Source organism: Chiloscyllium punctatum, chromosome 11, assembly GCF_047496795.1.
Source record: "Chiloscyllium punctatum isolate Juve2018m chromosome 11, sChiPun1.3, whole genome shotgun sequence".
Taxonomy (NCBI): Eukaryota; Metazoa; Chordata; class Chondrichthyes; order Orectolobiformes; family Hemiscylliidae; genus Chiloscyllium; species Chiloscyllium punctatum.
The window spans coordinates 82,779,891-82,797,214 of record NC_092749.1 but is presented as its reverse complement, the minus strand read 5'-3'; the positions used below and the strand labels follow the sequence as shown (position 1 = coordinate 82,797,214).

The following is a 17,324-nucleotide window of genomic DNA, read 5'->3' as shown; positions in this document are numbered from 1 at the left end:
CACTATATATCCAGGGTTCTTCTCCTACATTCTGAATAAGTGATGAATGAGGGACAATGAGGGTAATTTTTTTCAATGCTGTATTACATGTGTCATGTTCACCTGATAATAAAAGACATATAAAGTCACTTTTCAATTTCTTTAAAGATGAAGGTATGGAAAAGAGCACATATTTCCTTTTCTGGAACCATAAATTGAAATGGAAGTTGGACTGCGGTTACTAAATAAAAACAACACTGGTTGCATATTGTCAAGCTGTTACTTTTAGAATGAATAAAAGGGAGAATTGAAGACCAAGTCGAAGGGATTCTGCCTCACAACAGCCTACTAATTGGTTGAACATTTAAAAACCATAACTGCCAAGAGCAGCAGAGAAGAAGAAACATTCAGAGCCTGCAGACAGAAAGAATTCATCCCTCATTTCCTCTGTGCGCAGAGAAGACAGATAAAACAAAAATTCTTCAAAGAACTCATACAAGACCTAAGTTCACCTAATCAGCTCCTAAACTGAAGAACAATCATCACCCTGAAGAAAATAGCAAGTCATCAATACTAATGTCAAAATAACTAAGCAATTTTCACCTTATAACTTGGACTTAAATGTTTGCAATTTTGTTTACCCCATATGCACTATTTTACCACCCACAGATGTATAATGAACCATTTATCCTTTGCCTTAATCATGATTGAATGTGTGTGTGTTTCGGGTCTTGAATGGGTGTAGATTAAGTTCTACAAATTAGAAATCCTCTCTATTCACTTCACTTGTTAAAGTTGAGTGTGTTACATTAAGTTTTTATGTTGTTGACAAAACCTGGTATGAATTCCTTTTGATCCAAGTAGCAGTCAGTCAGGAAAATTGGTTGTTTTGGTGGGCTCATTGGGATTTTACATATTGATACATTTTGTGATGGCTTGTGAATACTGAGGCATGATTATAGGCACATGCTTTCCAGTTAAGCTATACAAGCACCATATTAAAGGGCACATTATTCCATTCAGCACTTCGCAATCATTGGTCATGCAGAACAGAAGGAGGTAACCTTACATGCTAAGTCGTGCTGACACCACCTTACTCACCATTGGCCTTGATTTTTTTGTCCTCTTTGTCGACAGGAGTAGTGCCAGAGGACTGGAGGCTAGCAAACGTGGTTCCCTTGTTCAAGAAGGGGAGTAGGGATAATCCTAGTAACTATAGGCCAGTGAGTCTCACTTCTGTTGTGGGCAAAGTCTTAGAGAGAATTGTAAGGGATAGGATTTATGCACATCTGGATAAGAGTGATGTGATCAAGGATAGTCAGCATGGTTTTGTGAAGGGCAGGTCGTGCCTCACAAACCTTATTGAATTCTTTGAGAAGGTGACTAAGGAGGTAGATGAGGGGAAAGCGGTAGATGTGGTATATATGGATTTTAGTAAGGCGTTTGATAAGGTCCCCCATGGTAGGCTACTGCAGAAAATACAGAGATATGGCATTGAAGGTGAGTTGGAGGTTTGGATTAGGAATTGGCTCTCTGGAAGAAGACAGAGGGTAGTAGTTGATGGCAAAGGTTCATCTTGGAGTGCCGTCACTAGCGGTGTTCCGCAAGGATCTGTTTTGGGACCATTGCTGTTTGTCATTTTTATAAATGACCTGGAGGAAGGGTTAGAAGGTTGGGTGAGCAAGTTTACGGATGATACGAAAGTCGGAGGAGTTGTAGACAGTGAGGAAGGATATGGCAGGTTACAGCGGGATATAGAGAAGCTGCAGAGCTGGGCAGAAAGGTGGCAAATGGAGTTCAATGTAGCTAAGTGTGAAGTGATTCACTTTGGTAAGAGTAATAAAAAGATGGATTACTGGGCTAATGGTAGACTACTTGGTAGTGTGGAAGAGCAGAGGGATCTTGGTGTCCATGTACACAGATCTCTGAAAGTTGCCACCCAGGTAAATAGTGCAGTGAAGAAGGCATATGGCGTACTGGCTTTTATTGGTAGAGGAATTGAGTTCCGGAGTCCTGAGGTCATGCTGCAGTTGTATAAGACTCTGGTGCGGCCGCATCTGGAATATTGTGTGCAGTTTTGGTCGCCATACTATAGGAAGGATGTGGAGGCACTGGAACGGGTGCAGAGGAAGTTTACCAGGATGTTGCCTGGTATGGTAGGAAGATCCTATGAGGAAAGGCTGAGGCACTTGGGGTTGTTTTCATTGGAGAAAAGAAGGTTTAGGGGTGATTTGATAGAGGTGTACAAGATGATTAGGGGGTTAGATCGGGTTGACAGTGAGAACCTTTTTCCACGTATGGAGTCAGCTATTACAAGGGGGCATAGCTTTAAATTAAGGGGGGGTAGATATAGGACTGATGTTAGGGGTAGGTTCTTCACTCAGCGAGTTGTAAGTTCATGGAATGCCCTGCCAGTAGCAGTAGTGGACTCTCCCTCTTTATGGGTATTTAAGCGGGCATTGGATAGGTATATGCAGGATAGTGGCTTAGTGTAGGTTAGGGGTGCTTTGATCGGCGCAACATCGAGGGCCGAAGGGCCTGTACTGCGCTGTAATGTTCTATGTTCTATGTTCTATGTTCTATGTTCTAAAGGAACTCTTCAGATCACCCAATCTGATTAAGAGTTGTGAAACAAGCAAGAGCAAGTATTTTACCTTCGCAGAGGCCATGACACAGGGGATTCAGTGGCAAGAAGATAAATATCTTTTCCACTTTTCACATGGGATGGAAGTCATGGGGAGAGGGACATCATGGGAGTCAAGGGCAAGGGGTAGCTTTCAGAGACCAGTCTCTTGTCCTCGACTATGTCTCCAAATGCTCCCATATTCAGGCAATTAGAGGACCCTTCCCCTCTCCCAATAATTTTGGCAGGTTGGCTGCCAAAAACCTTTGTTGGCTGCTTGGGAGGCAGGTAACTGGGGAGTTGAATCAAAGTCCTTAAGTGGCAATTAATTCACTACTTAAGTGAATTGATAATAATTGATTGATAATAAGTTGAGCTAGCATCCATGGATATTCTCACTCAGCATAATTTTGCTGAGTTGGTGAGGATGGGGAAAGCACCTTTCCAGGGCCAACTCACCCAATTATTTCCCTTTCTTGTCAGTTCTCTCATCATCTCTGGCGAGAGGAAAATTCTGTTCCAGATTTCAAAATAACAAAAATTGCACTAATAATCTCGCATAATTCTGTTCTTAAAAATGCATAAACTAAAAATATTCCACACATTCAGCACTACTGCAATCCTTATATTGTTTGGCAATCTACGTATGAAGCAACTTGTGACATTACCCTAAATCCATGCACATACCTGTTTGTTGAGCACTGGCTGCTGAAGCCCTTCAAATAGCAATCTGACTCCCTCGTACTTTGCTTCCTCTCCAACGCATTTCACAAAAAAATCTACGCAGTAAGGAAAGAGGCATCATTGCTGGAAGCAGTTTTCAAAATAAAACTTGCAATCTTCAGATATATTTGATACATTTAATACCACAAAATTACACAGTCCTCATGGGACTATAATGAAATCTCAGGTTCAATACAAATATATGTTGTCAGCACTTGATTTGTTATACTACTGAGATTAGGTTGTTTAAATAATCTTGTTTTCTAATTTGAATCGGGTTCATGCTCAGCATTCTTAATGAACTGTATTGAGAAGGCTGGCTGTGCTGCTCAAGCTTACCTTGAATGGAATATAAAAACAGAAAATTACTACAATGAAGATAAACCAACAGTGAACCCATGCCTCCTGGATTTACTTCAAGAAAAGTACTGAGATGAGCATGGCTGAATGGAAGGTCAGGAACAGCATAAAAGCAAAAGAAAAGCATACAATGTGCTGAAGATTATGGGAAGCCTTTTAAAACCAGAAGGTAACTAAAAATGCAATAAGCGGGGAGAAGATGAGAGTAAGGAATATAAAAAAAAATTCAAGTTACTTTTAAAGAAATCAAAAACATAAGAGAGAGGCAGAAGTGGACATTGCTACTACTTCAGCTTCATTTTCCAGTGGCCCAATGTGGAAAAATGAGATGGTGGAGGAAATGAATAGGTATTTTGCATCAGTTTTCACAGTGGAAGATACCAGCAACATACCAGAACTTCAAACGAGTCAGGGACAGAGGCAACCATAGAGGCCACCACTCAGGAGAAGATGCTGCGGAAGCTGAAAAATCTGAAGGCAGATAAATAATCGGACGGGATGGACTACATCCAGAATTCTGAAGGATATAGCTGAGGAAATTGTAAAGACTTTGATGGTGATCTTTCAGAAATCACTGGAGTCAGGAGTGGTCCCATAGCACTGAAACGTGGGCTAATGTAATACCCCTGTTAAGGCGGCAGGCAGGCAGAAGATAGGAAGCTATTGGCCCGTTAGCCTGACCTCAGTTGTTGCTAAAATTTTAGTGTTCATTATTAAAAGTAAAATTGTGAAGTACTCAGAAGTGCACAGTAAAATAGGGCGGAGTCAGCATGGCTACGTCAAGGGGACATCATGCCCGACAAATCTGTTAGAATTCTTTGTGGTGACGACTAGCAATTTAAACAAAGGAGAGTCAGTGGATGTGATTTATTTGGATTTCTAGAAGACCTTTGACACAGTGCCGCAGGGGGATGCTAAATAAGAGCTTATGGTGCTAGGGGCAATGCAGTGGCACAGATAGAGGATCGTCTGACTAGCAGAAGGCAGAAAATAGAAAATAGAGATAGAGAGGTCTTTTACAGGATGGCAACTGGTGATAGTGGAGTTCTGCAGGGATCAGCATTGGGGCCACAACTACTCATGTTATACATTAACAATCTGGATAAAGTTTGCAGAAGACACAAAGACAGGTGAAGCAACAGATAATGGAGAGTGGGCAAAGAAGTGGCAGATCGAATACAATGAGGTTAGATATTTTGGTAAAAAGAGGAGAGGCATAGAGTATTTTCTAAATAGGGAAAGTCTTTGGAAATCTGAAGCATAAAGGGACTTAGGAATCAGAGTTCATGAACCTCTTAAGGTTAACATGCAAATTTGGTTGGTAGTTAGGAAGGCAATTGAAATTAATGCCAAAATTGCATGAGGACTAGAAGACAAGAGCAAAGATGTACCGCTGATGTTTATCAGGCTCTGGTTAGACTGCATTTGGAATATTATGAACAGGAATGTTGTGCTGTCATTGGAGGGGATCCAGAGAATATTTACAAGATGATCCTGGGGATGAAGGGCATGTCGTATGATGAATGGTTGAGGATTCTGGATCTATACTCCTAGTTTAGAAAGATGCAGGGAGGAATTCTTTGAAACTTACAAGATATGCAGAGCCCTGGATAAAGTGGACATGGAGAAGATATTTCCACCAGTAGGAGAGGCTAAGGCCTGGGGACACAGCCTCAGAGTGCAGGGAAAACCCTTTAGAGCTTAGATGATGAGTCATACAGTCATAGAACTGTACAGCATGGAAACAGGACCTATGGTCCAAATAAACCTGCCACCCAGATGTTCTAAATTAATCTAGTCGCATACGTCAGCATTTGGCCCATATCCCTCTAAACCCTTCTTATTCATACATACATCCAGATGCTTTTTAAATGTTGTAACTACGCCAGCCCCCACCACTTCCTCAGACAGCTCATCTCATACATGCACCACTTTCTGTGTGAAAAAAGTTCCCTCTTAGGTTCCTTTTAAATCTTTCCCCTCTCACCTTAAACCTGTGCTCTCTAGTTTCTAACTCCCAAAATCCTGGGGAAAGACTTTTGCTATTTACCCTATCCATGCCCCTCATGATTTTATAAACCTTCTTAAAGTCACACCTCCACCACTCCAGGGGAAATAGCCTCCACCTATTCAGCCTCTCCCTATAGCTCAAACACTCCAACCCTGGCAACATCTTTGTAACTCTTTCCTGAACCCTTTCAAGTTTCACAACATCTTTCGCGTAGCAGGGAGACCAGAATTGAACACAGTATTTCAAAAATGACTTAACCAATATCTTGCATGGATGCAACATGACCTCTAAACTCAATGCACTGATTTATTTAGCCACTGTTGGTGAATCTGTGGAGCTCACTGCTGCAGGAGACCAAGTCATTGAGTTTATTTAAGGCAGAGATAGATAGGTTCTTAATTAGTAAAGGGATCAAGAGTTGCAGGGAGAAGGCAGGAGTTTAGAAGACTGAGAGGGGATCTGATTGAAACGTATAGGATTATGAAAGGATTGGACACTCTGGCAGGAGGAAACATATTTCCGCTGGTGGGGGAGTGCCGATCCAGAGGACACAACTTAAAAATACGGGGTAGACCATTTAGGACAGAGATGAGGAGAAACTACTTCACCCAGAGAGTGGTGGCTGTGTGGAATGCTCTGCCCCAGAGGGCAGTGGAGGCCCAGTCTCTGGATTCATTTAAGAAAGAATTGGATAGAGCTCTTAAAGATAGTGGAGTCAAGGGTTATGGAGATAAGGCTGGAACAGGATACTGATTGGGAATGATCAGCCATGATCATATTGAATGGCGGTGCAGGCTCGAAGGGCTGAATGGCCTACTCCTGCATTTATTGTCTATTGTCTAATAGGCTTGTGAAACATGCCAGCCATGAGGTCCAAGCAGACTACATCCATTGCCTCAACTACACGTATGATCATCTCAATTCAATCAAGTTGGTCAGACAAAATAATGCTCACTGCTCTTGCTTAATTCTGTCCTTCAGAACTGTTTCTAATAGGTTCCCCACCACCAAGGTTAGACTGGTTGACCTGTAGCTTCGTAGTTTATACCTTGCACCCTTTTTAAATAAGGCTGACATCCATCCTCCGGCACTTGCCCTGTGGTCAGAAAGGAATTGAAAATTTTTGTAAATGTCCCTGCCATTCCTCCTTTGACTCCTCAACAACCTAGGATCATCCAGCCCTCGAGATTTATCTATTTTTAAGCCTGCCAGACCACTCAGAACCTGCTCTCTGTCTATATTATTTTTAAAAATGTTATCATAGACCTTGTCACTCTCACTAGTGAACACTGGCACAAAATAATCATTTAAAACATGAATGTGTAACCTCCAGGTCTGAATGGAGATGCTAGTTCAGGGAAAAATATTGCCCTGGTGATAAGGAAGGATCCTGCCCTCCTCTTTGAAATAGCACCATGAAGTTCCTTTGTGTCCAACTGAAAGGGCAGATGGGCCTCAGTTTACATTTGAAATGAAATGTTATCATCTCTGATCGCATAGTACCTTAGGTGCTGCATTGGATCATGAGTGGAGATTTTCTGCTCACATCTCTGAGGTATTTAAGCAAAGTATTTAACTAGGTGATATGCCAGCAAAGTTTAGATTAGATTCCCTTCAGTATGGAAAGACGCCCTTTGGCCCGTCAAGTCCACAACGACTCTCCAAAGAGTAACCCACTCAGACCCATTTCCCTACCCTACATTTACCCATGACTAATGCACCTAACACTATGGGCAACTTAGCATGGCCAATTGACCTGACCAGCACATCTTTGGGTTGTGGGAGGAAACAGGAGCACCCAGAGGAAATCCATGCAAATACGGGGAGAACGTGCAAACTCCACACAGACAGTTGCCCGATGCTGGAATTAAGCCCGGCTCCCTGGCGCTGTGAGAGGTAGCAATGCTAACCACTGAGCCAACGAACAGCCCTAAGATTTAAAGTTCAAAATACTGGTTCGTGAAATTGTTTGTAAACTCAGAATTAATTGAATGCTTGCAATTTATGCAACACCAGGTTAGTCCAACAGGTTTAATTGGAAACACTAGCTTTTGGAGTGCTGCTCCTTCATCAGGTGGCTGTGGAGGACATAGTTGTCAGACAGAGGGTAAATTCTGTGTCATACAATTGTGTCCTCAACAACTACCTGAAGGAGCAGCACTCCAAAAGCTAGTGCTTCCAATTAAACCTGTTGGACTATAACCTGGTGTTGTGTGATTTTTAACTTTGTACACCCCAGTCCAACACCGGCTTCTCCAAATTATGCAACTTATGCAAGTGCATTTCTTTCCAGAGATATTGTTTTAGTTTTTTAGATGCAAAGTGCTTTCTTTAGAGACACAATAGTTTGAAGAAAAAGAAATCATCCCAAAACGTGATACATAGGCAGAAACTAATACAGAAAAATAATCTTGTGGCTATATGGTTCCAATGTACAAAAACTTCTATCAAATAGTCAAAATGAAAATACTTATTAGTAAGAAACAAGATTGGCTTAAACATCAGTTCTGTGCCCCCCCCCCCCCCCCCATGACAATGGATTAGTCAAATAAAATGTCTTTCAAATAACTGACTAAAAATTAAAAGAATGTGGGGAGCAAAGATGAACATGGGGGAAGGCCAGTCATTTGAGCCCACTCTGCTATTTAATATGATCATGTGATAAAACACTTCAATGCCTTTCAATCACACTACCCCTACAACCGTTTTGCGCCATTGATAATCAAAATTTATCAAGCACTGAGCTTCTCAGTCCTCTGGGATGCATAATACCAAAGATTTACCATCTCCAGAATAAAAATAAATTCTACTCATCCCAGCCCTAAATAACATCCTCCTCATTTTTAAACTGTGCCATCCCACGATCAAGTCTGGTGAACCTTTATTGCATTCGTTTCATGGTAATAATATTTTTTCCTGAGATAAGGAAACCAAAACTGGACACAGTACTCCAGGTGTGGTCTAAACAAATTCCTGCACAATTGAAGCAAAACTTTACTACTCCATACTCAAATCCTCTTGCAAAAGGGCTGGCTTTTCAATAGTTTGCTGCACCTATATGTTCATCTTCAGTGACTTATTGACAAAGACACCCAAGTCCTGTTACACATTTACACTTTTTAAACTTCTCACCATTTAAGAAATGCTCTTTTCACTGTTCTTTCTACCAAAGTGAGTAAGATCACATTTTTTCACATTATATTCTATTTGTTATGTTTTCCTCCCAATAACTATACCTGTTCTATTCATTTTAAAATCATTCTACAATTTTCTCAAAACACATTCTTGCTTTGCTTTGCAAATTTGGAAATATTACATTTGGTCCCCATGTCCAACACATTCTAAAGAGCTGAGAGTCAAGCACTGACCCTTATACACCCCACTTGTCACAGCATGGCAAAAATGAGAATGGCACATTCATTCCAACTGTGTTTTCTGCCTGTTGGCCAATCATAAATCCATGTCAGTACATGATCTCCTAGACCATCCTGACCAGATATATCCAAGAACCTTGCAACAGAAGAAATTGTAGGGGTCCTGGCTGATATTTTTGCATCACTCGTTAGCCACAGGTGAGGTCCTGGAAGACTGGAGGCTAGCGAATGTTGTCCTCTTATTCAAGAAGGGCTACAAAGAGAAACCTGGGAACTAAAGACCAGTAAGTTTAATATCTGTGGTAGGTAAGTTAATTGAGAAGATTCTGAGAGATAAGATATACATGCATTTCAAAAGACAGGGTTTGATTAGGAGTAGTCACCATTGCTTTGTGGGTTGGAGATCATGCCTCTCAAATTTGTTAAGAGTTCTTTGATGAAGTAATAAGGAAGGTTGATGAGGTCAGGGTGGTAGACATCGGTTATATGGATTTCAGTAAGGCTCTTGATAAGATTCCACATGGTAGGCTGCTCTGGAAGTTTAGATTGCATGGAATCCAGGGGGACCTGGCATATTGGATAAAAAGTTGGCTCGATGGTAGAACGCAGAGGGTAATAGTGGAAGGATAGTTGTCGGACTAAGGCCTGTGACTAGTGGAGTGCCTCAGGGGTCTGTGCTGGGCCCATTGCAGTTTGTTATTTATATCAATGATTTGGAGGAGAATGTACAAGGTATGATTAGTAAGGTTGCAGATGAGACTAAAATAGACGGTATTATGGACAGTGAGGAAGGTTATCAGAAATTGCAGCAGGACCTTGATCAGCTGTGGAAGTGGGCCAAGAAATGGCAAGTGAAGTTTAATATAGATATGAGTGATGTCTTGCATTTTGGAAAGTCAAATCAAGGTAGGAGTTTCATGGCGAATGGTTGGGCCTTAAGGAGTGTAGTGGGACAGAGGGACCTTGGAGTTCAGGTACACACTTTGCTGAAAATGAAGTCACAGGTGGACAGAGCTGTGAAGGCGGCTTTTGGCACACTGGCCTTCATTAGTCAGGGCATTGAGTATAGAAGTTGGGAAATTATATTGTAGTTGTACAGGGCCTTGGCGAGGCCCCACTCGGAGTATTGTGTTCAGTTTTGGTCACCTTGTTATAGGAAAGAGGTTATTGAACTGGAAAGAAGAATCTTAGAAGAATATTGCCAGGACACAAGGGTTTGAGTTATAGGGAGAGGTTGGACAAGCTAGGACTTTTTCTTTACAACATAGGAGACTGACAGGGTTTAGATAATGGAAAGACTTCATAAAACCTTAAATAACTGAATAAACAAGCTGACCTAAAACTAGGAACCATGCTTTAAAATATAATGTCACCCACTTAAGACAAGAAATAAGGAGATGGGGTTTAGGGGGCTGTTATCATTGAAAATAAACTGAACTGGATTAGCCATTTAAACATAGCAAATATGAAAGCAGGTCACATACAGGAAACTCAATACTAAACACTCAGCCACTGAACATCAAGTCTTGTCCACTTAAGAGGCACAAGTCAGGAGAATGATGGAACACTCTCCATCTGACCAAATGGGACACTCCAGATACTTGACACAGTCTAGGGCAAATTAGTGTGCCAGACTGCCAATCCATCCACCATTTTCAACATTCAGCAGGGAAAGCAAGAACATTTTCTGATTCATATGTGGATGTACCATGTGGATGTGCAAAACTTGACCCTCTCTTGGGAAGTAAGGCAGAGCAGATGACTGAGGTGTCAATGGGGGAGCATTTTTGAGTGACTATAATTGTATAAGTTTTAAAATAGTGATGGAAAAGGATAGACCAGATCTACAAGTTGAAGCTCTAAACTTTGGAGAAAAGCCAATTTTGACAGTATTGGGCAAGAACTTTCAAAAGTTGACTGGGGGTGGATGTTTGTTGGCAAAGAGACTGCTTGAAAATGGGTAGCCTTCGAAAATGAGATACCAAGAGTTTCAAGACAGTATGTACATGTTAGGGCGAAGGGCAAGGGTGTTAGGTGCAGGGAATGCTGGATGATTAGAAAAATTGAGGTTTTGGTCAAGAAGAAGGAGGAAGCACATGTCAGGTATAGACAGCAAGGATCTCGTGAATCCCTAGAAGAGTATAAAGATAGTAGGAGCATATTTCACAGGGAAATCAGGAGTGCAAAAAGGGGACATATGATAGCTTTGGCAAATAAGGTTAAGGAGAATCCAAAGGGATTCTACAAAAGCTTTAAGGACAAAAGAGTACCAAGGGAGGGAACAATTCTCCTTAAAGATCAGCAAGGGTGCCCATATTTGGAACTGCTGGAGATGACGGAAGATACTAAACGAATATTTTGCATTAATGTTTATTGTGGAGAAGGATATGGAAGATACAGAACATGGGGAAATAAATAGTGACATCTTGAAAAACATCCATCCAAGGTGGTGGTGGTGGCATTTTAAGCAAATGAAGATTAATATAGATATGAGTGACGTCTTAAAATGTGATACCTTAAAATGCATAGAAATGGATAAATCCCTGGGACTGATCAAGTGCACCCTCGACCTCTGTGGGATGTTAGGAAAGTAATTGTTGCGCCCCTTGCTGAGATATCTGTATCATCAATAGCCCAGGCGAGGTGCCGGAAGACTGGAGTTGACTAACATGGTGCCACTATTTACATAAGGAAAAGCGAGAGAATTGTAGACCAGTGAGCCTGACATCAGTGGTGGGCAAGTTGTTGGAGGGAATCCTGAAGAATGGGATTTACATGCATTTGGAAACATGCCTATGGGTGTGGGAAATCATGTCTCGTTAACTTGATTGAGTTTTTTGAAGAGGTAATGAAGACAATTGAAGATGGCAGAGTGGTGTATGTGATCTATATGGACTTCAGTGCAACATTTGACCAGGTTCTGCATAGTAATTGGTTAGTGATATTAGATTGCATGGAATACAAGGAAAGCTAGCCATTTGAATACAGAACTGGCTTTAAGGTAAAAGAGAGAGGGTGAAGGGTTGCTTTTCAGACTGGAGACCTGTGACCAGTGGTGTGCCACAAGGATCGGTGCTGGATCCACAGCTTTTTCTCATTTACATAAATGATTTGGACATGGACGTAGGAGGTATAGTTAGTAATTTTGCAGATGACACCAAAATTGGAGGTATAGCGGACAACAAAGAAGGTTACCTCAGGGTACAACGGGATCTTGATCAGATGGGTCAATGGGCCGAGGAATGGCAGATAGAGTTTAATTTAGATAAATGCAACCTGCTGCAATTTGGAAAGGCAAATCAGGGTAAGACTTATACACTTAATGGAGAGGGTCGCTGAACTAAGAATTTGGAGTGCAGGTTCACAGTTTTTTGAAAGTGGAGTCACAAGTACACAGGATAGTAAAGGTGGTGTTTGATACGTTTACCTTTTTTGGTCAGTGTACTGAGCATAGGAGTTGGGAGGTAATGTTGCAGCTGTACAGGATATTGGTTAAGCCACTCTTGGAATATTGCGTGTAATTCTGGTCTCCCTGCTATAGGAAGAATGTTGTTGAAAATGAAAGGGCTCACAAAATATTTAAAAGCATGTTGCCAGGATTGGAGGGTTTGAGCTATAGAGAGAGGCTAAATAGGCTGGGCTGTTTTTCCTGGAGTATCAGAGGCCAAAGGGTGACCTTACAGGGATTTATAAAATCACTAGGGACATGGATAGGGAGAAGGTGGGGATGTCTAAAACTGGAGGGCATAGGTTTAAGGAGAGAGGGCACAGGTTTAAACAGGAGCATAAGGGGCAATGTTTTCATGTAGATGGTGGCACGTGTATGGAATGAGCTGCCAGAGGAACATTTAAAAGGCATCCAGATGAGTGTATGTATAGGAAGGGTATACAGGGATATGGGCTAAATGCTGGCAAATGAGACTACATTACAGCATAGTACAGGCCCTTTGGCCCTTGAAACCCATCTAACCTACTCTATTCAATTTTCATCCAAATGTCTTTTTTTTAAATAGATATTTTTCTTGAAAATTTTACATTTTTACAAGCTTACAAAATAAAAAAGTATAAACATTGATATACAATTAAATCTTAAATAAATAATAACCAAAACTTAACAAAAGAAAAATACCGAGAAAAAAAACTCAACTAACTACTAATCTAACCGACAACTAACCAGACTGTATAATCAAGTCTCTTACATTATTCAAATAAGAGAAAAAAAAATGACAGATAACACAGAAATTGGGTAGTGAGATACATGCTCAGAGTGTATTAACACCAAATGTAACAAAACCCGTATTTGTGCAGGATTCCTCTCCCAAGGGGCCCCGGACCAGCCAGGTTCGCCATCTCAATTAAATAAAAGCCCTTGTTAGAATGGCCAAAATATCTGTATTTATATAATTCAAGAAGGGCTGTCATATTTTATGGAATAATTCGGTCTTTTGGTGCACCATATTTGTAAGGAAGTCAAGGGGAATACATTCCATAACTAATCTGTGCCAATTTGAAAGTCCAGGGGGGCCCTCAGCCACCCAGTTTACCAAAATATTTTTCCTTGCACAGAAAGAGAGAATAGAAAATAATTTCTTCCCGTGCATATCCAGGGAGGGAAAGTTCAAAAAGCCCAAAAGGAAAGATACAGGGTCCACTTTAATTTCCGTTCCTAAGATTTCTGTTAGAGCACTTGCTACTTTAGTCCAATATCTACGGATTTTATTACTGGTCCATAGGCAATGTACAAGAGTGCCCACGTCTATTTTACATTTGGGACACATTGGAGATGCTCCTGCCTTAAATGTTGCCAATCGATCCGGTGCTATATGGTCCCTATGAAGTATCTTCAGCTGAATAAACTGAGTTCTTTTGCAGATGGTGATTCTTTTGGCATTTTCCCAAATGTCATTCCACGATTCTATAGAGATTTCTAGTCCCAAATCCTGATCCAATGTTTTAAGCAGATTGTCCATATCTCCCGATACTTCATCATGTAGTAAATGATGAAGATACTTCCATTGGCCATAGCACTCTACATTCTCTATCTGATTTATAAAGACTATCTAATAACGTAGTCTTCTTCTTTATATAATCTCGAATTTGGAAGTATTGAAAGAGGTCTCCATTAGGTAATCCGAATTTCTGATGCAGCTGTTCAAAAGACGTCAGGACCCCTTCTTTAAATAGATCCCCTAAACAAGAGATACCCCTGGATCTCCAGAGTTTGAAAGTGGCATCTGTAAGCCCCGGTTGAACTCCCCATGCTCCCACTATCGGAGCATAGGGGGATATTTTATGTGAGTTGCCCTCATTTTGCCGCATTATATTCCAAGCTCTAATCGTGTTTAGTATTATGGGGTTTTTACAGTGATCCGTAATGATTGTCCTCTTGTCTGAAAATAAAAGGTTAATAAGTGGGCATTTTAGTTGAGAAGCCTTGATGTCCAGCCAGATTGATTGCAGGTCAGACAAGAGCCAATCAGCTATGTAACTTAACAGGGAACATAACTGGTATTTCCTGAATTCTGGGAAAACCGATCCTCCTCTTGCCTGTGGCAGCTGTAGCTTCTTCAGCTTAAAAAGGGGCCGTCTAGGATTCCAGATAAAGGAACCCAACCAGTCATATAATTTACGTAGTGCAGCCTCGGCAGCATCTCTGGAAGCATTGTCATAGGGTATAGGAGACAGGGCAGGACATTCATTTTAATTAGTGCTATTCTACCCAGCCAGGAAATTGGAAGGTCTCCCCATCGCTGGAGGTCCTGCCTTATTCTTTCCAGTAAACGCACTAAGTTAGCCTTGTATAACTGACCAAATACTGGGATAATAAAAATACCTAAATATAAAAAAACCTTCCAGGGACCACCAAAAGGGAAAGTGGGATCCGTCCAATAAGTGGGATATACTAGCAAGGCGACCCATTGGCATAGCCTCCGAATTTGAGAAATTAATTTTGTAGCCTGAAAATACACTAAATGTATTAATAACTTGGATTAAGCGAGGCACGGACATCAAAGGATTACTGAGAAATAGAAGACCATCGGCATAAAGGGTAATTTTATGTTTACCTATACCAATCCTTGGGGCTGTTATGTTAGGGTCAGCCTGTATAGCTTCTGCTAGTGGCTCAATTATTAGCGTAAATACCAATGGCGAGAGAGGACATCCCTGATGGCAGCCCCTATCTACACTGAAGCTATCCGAGCCTAATCCATTGGTAATCACAACTGCTTTGGGATCACTATACAATGTTGAGACCCATTTGGTAAACACCTTTCCAACGCCGAACCTTTCCAATGTGTAAAACAAATATGACCATTCAACCCTGTCGAATGCCTTTTCTGCGTCTAATGAGACTATTACTCCTGGTATCTTTCCCTGATGGCAGGCTTGAATCACATTCAAAACCCTGCTAACATTATTGGATGATCGATGGCCCTTAATAAACCCCGTCTGATCCACCTTTATGATATGTGGCAGTACCCTTTCTAGCCTCAATGCTAACGTTTTAGAGAGGATTTTAAAATCTACATTTAGCAAGGATATTGGTCTGTATGACACGCAATCTTCTGGGTTCTTTCCTTTATTAAGGATAAGAGAGATATTCGCCTCTTTCAGCGAAGGCGGGAGACAGCCCTGACTCTATGAGTAGTTATACATGTCCATAAGTGGACCAGCCAATATTCCTGTAAATTCTTTATAGAATTCAGCTTGAAAGCCATCTGGGCCAGGTGCCTTACCGCTCTGAAGTTGCCCGATTGCGTCAAGTATTTCTTGGATTGTTAGGGGAACATTCAAGACCGATAGCTGTTCCGGAGTTAGGTCCGGAAAGGTCAAGTTTTTAAAAAATGATTGCATCCTCCTAGTCCTGTCTTCACAATCCTGCGATTTATATAAATCAGAATAAAATTTTCTAAAGATTGCGTTAATCCTTTTATGATCATGAGTCAGAATACCCGTACTTTCCTTGATAGACGTAATAGTTTGAGGGGCCTTCTTTGTCTTTGCAAGAAATGCTAAGTATCTACCAGGTTTATCGCCAAATTCATATAACCTTTGTTTTGCAAATAATATTTCCCTCTTAGCCGTTTGGGTAAGCGTGGTGTTTAGAGCTGTCCTAAGGGCCGTAAATCCTTTGCAATTTGATAATAGAAGGTCTGTCAGCATATGCTGTTTCAGCCGCTTTTAAGCGAGCTTCGAGCAGACGCTGTTGTTCTCCCTTTAATTTTTTCTGGGTCGCTGAGTATGAGATGATCAAACCTCGCGCGTAAGCTTTGATGGTCGCCCACATCATTGATGGGTTGCTAGCCGTACCTAAATTAATTTCTAAAAAAGTTTTAAATTCTTGAGAGAAGTACTTCACAAATTTACTATCATCAGAAAGGGGTCCATATGCCAATGACGGGGGGATGTCTCATTGTTCCTCGCTTTGATTTCCATATATACAGCAGCGTGATCAGAAATTGCTATACTGCCTATTTTACAGGATGATATGGAATTTAATATGGAGGGGGCAAAAAACATATCGATTCTGGTATGGCATTTATGTGGATTGGAGTAAAAAAAAATCTCTGCCCTGTGGATGGAGGCATCTCCATATATCTACTGGTCCTAATTCTTTGTTCAAATCCAACAATTGTCTAGATCTGGGAGATACTCCCGCAGTACTCTTGGGAATCCTATCTATTTCCGGATCCATAATACAATTAAAGTCTCCCCCTATAATTGTATGACGAGCACCGAGAGCCATCAATTTTGAGAAGGCTTCCGTTATAAATTTAAAGAGGTGTGCCGGGGGACAATACAAATTTAAAATCCCATATTCCTCTCTATTTATAAGGGCTTTAATCAGAATATATCATCCAGATTCATCTTTTATCTGATTTAGGATTTTGATAGGGAAATTCTTCCAAATAAGAACAACTACTCCCCTGCTTTTTGAGCTAAAAGAAGAAAATAAAGGCCTGATCAAATCCACCCTGTCGTAATTTCAAGTGTTCTTTATCCAATAAGTGTGTCTCCTGTAGGAGAGCTATATCAACCCTTTCTTTCTTGAGGTTTGATAATATTTTCTTCCTTTTGACTGGTGAATTACTCCCCTTGACATTCCAGGTGCACCACTTAACCGACTGATCAACCATGATTGTCCGGGCAAATCCGAGACCCCTCGGGAGGGGAAACCCTATCCAGAATATCCGAGCATAGAGCATATAAAATTCACAAAAATAAAGGCTCTCTAATACACTCACAACAGGAT

General features: G+C 41.0%; 1 protein-coding gene across 5 annotated transcripts in view; it reads right to left on the bottom strand.

Moving 5' to 3' along the window:
• The window catches only part of snx14 (sorting nexin 14), a 209,391-nt gene that overhangs the window by 15,366 nt on the left and 176,701 nt on the right, over positions 1 to 17,324 (bottom strand). For all 5 annotated transcript variants that reach the window (XM_072581136.1, XM_072581137.1, XM_072581138.1 and 2 more), the window contains one exon: positions 3,290 to 3,381. In XM_072581136.1, the coding sequence (XP_072437237.1) occupies positions 3,290 to 3,381 (92 nt within the window). The remainder of the gene's footprint in view (positions 1 to 3,289; positions 3,382 to 17,324) is intronic.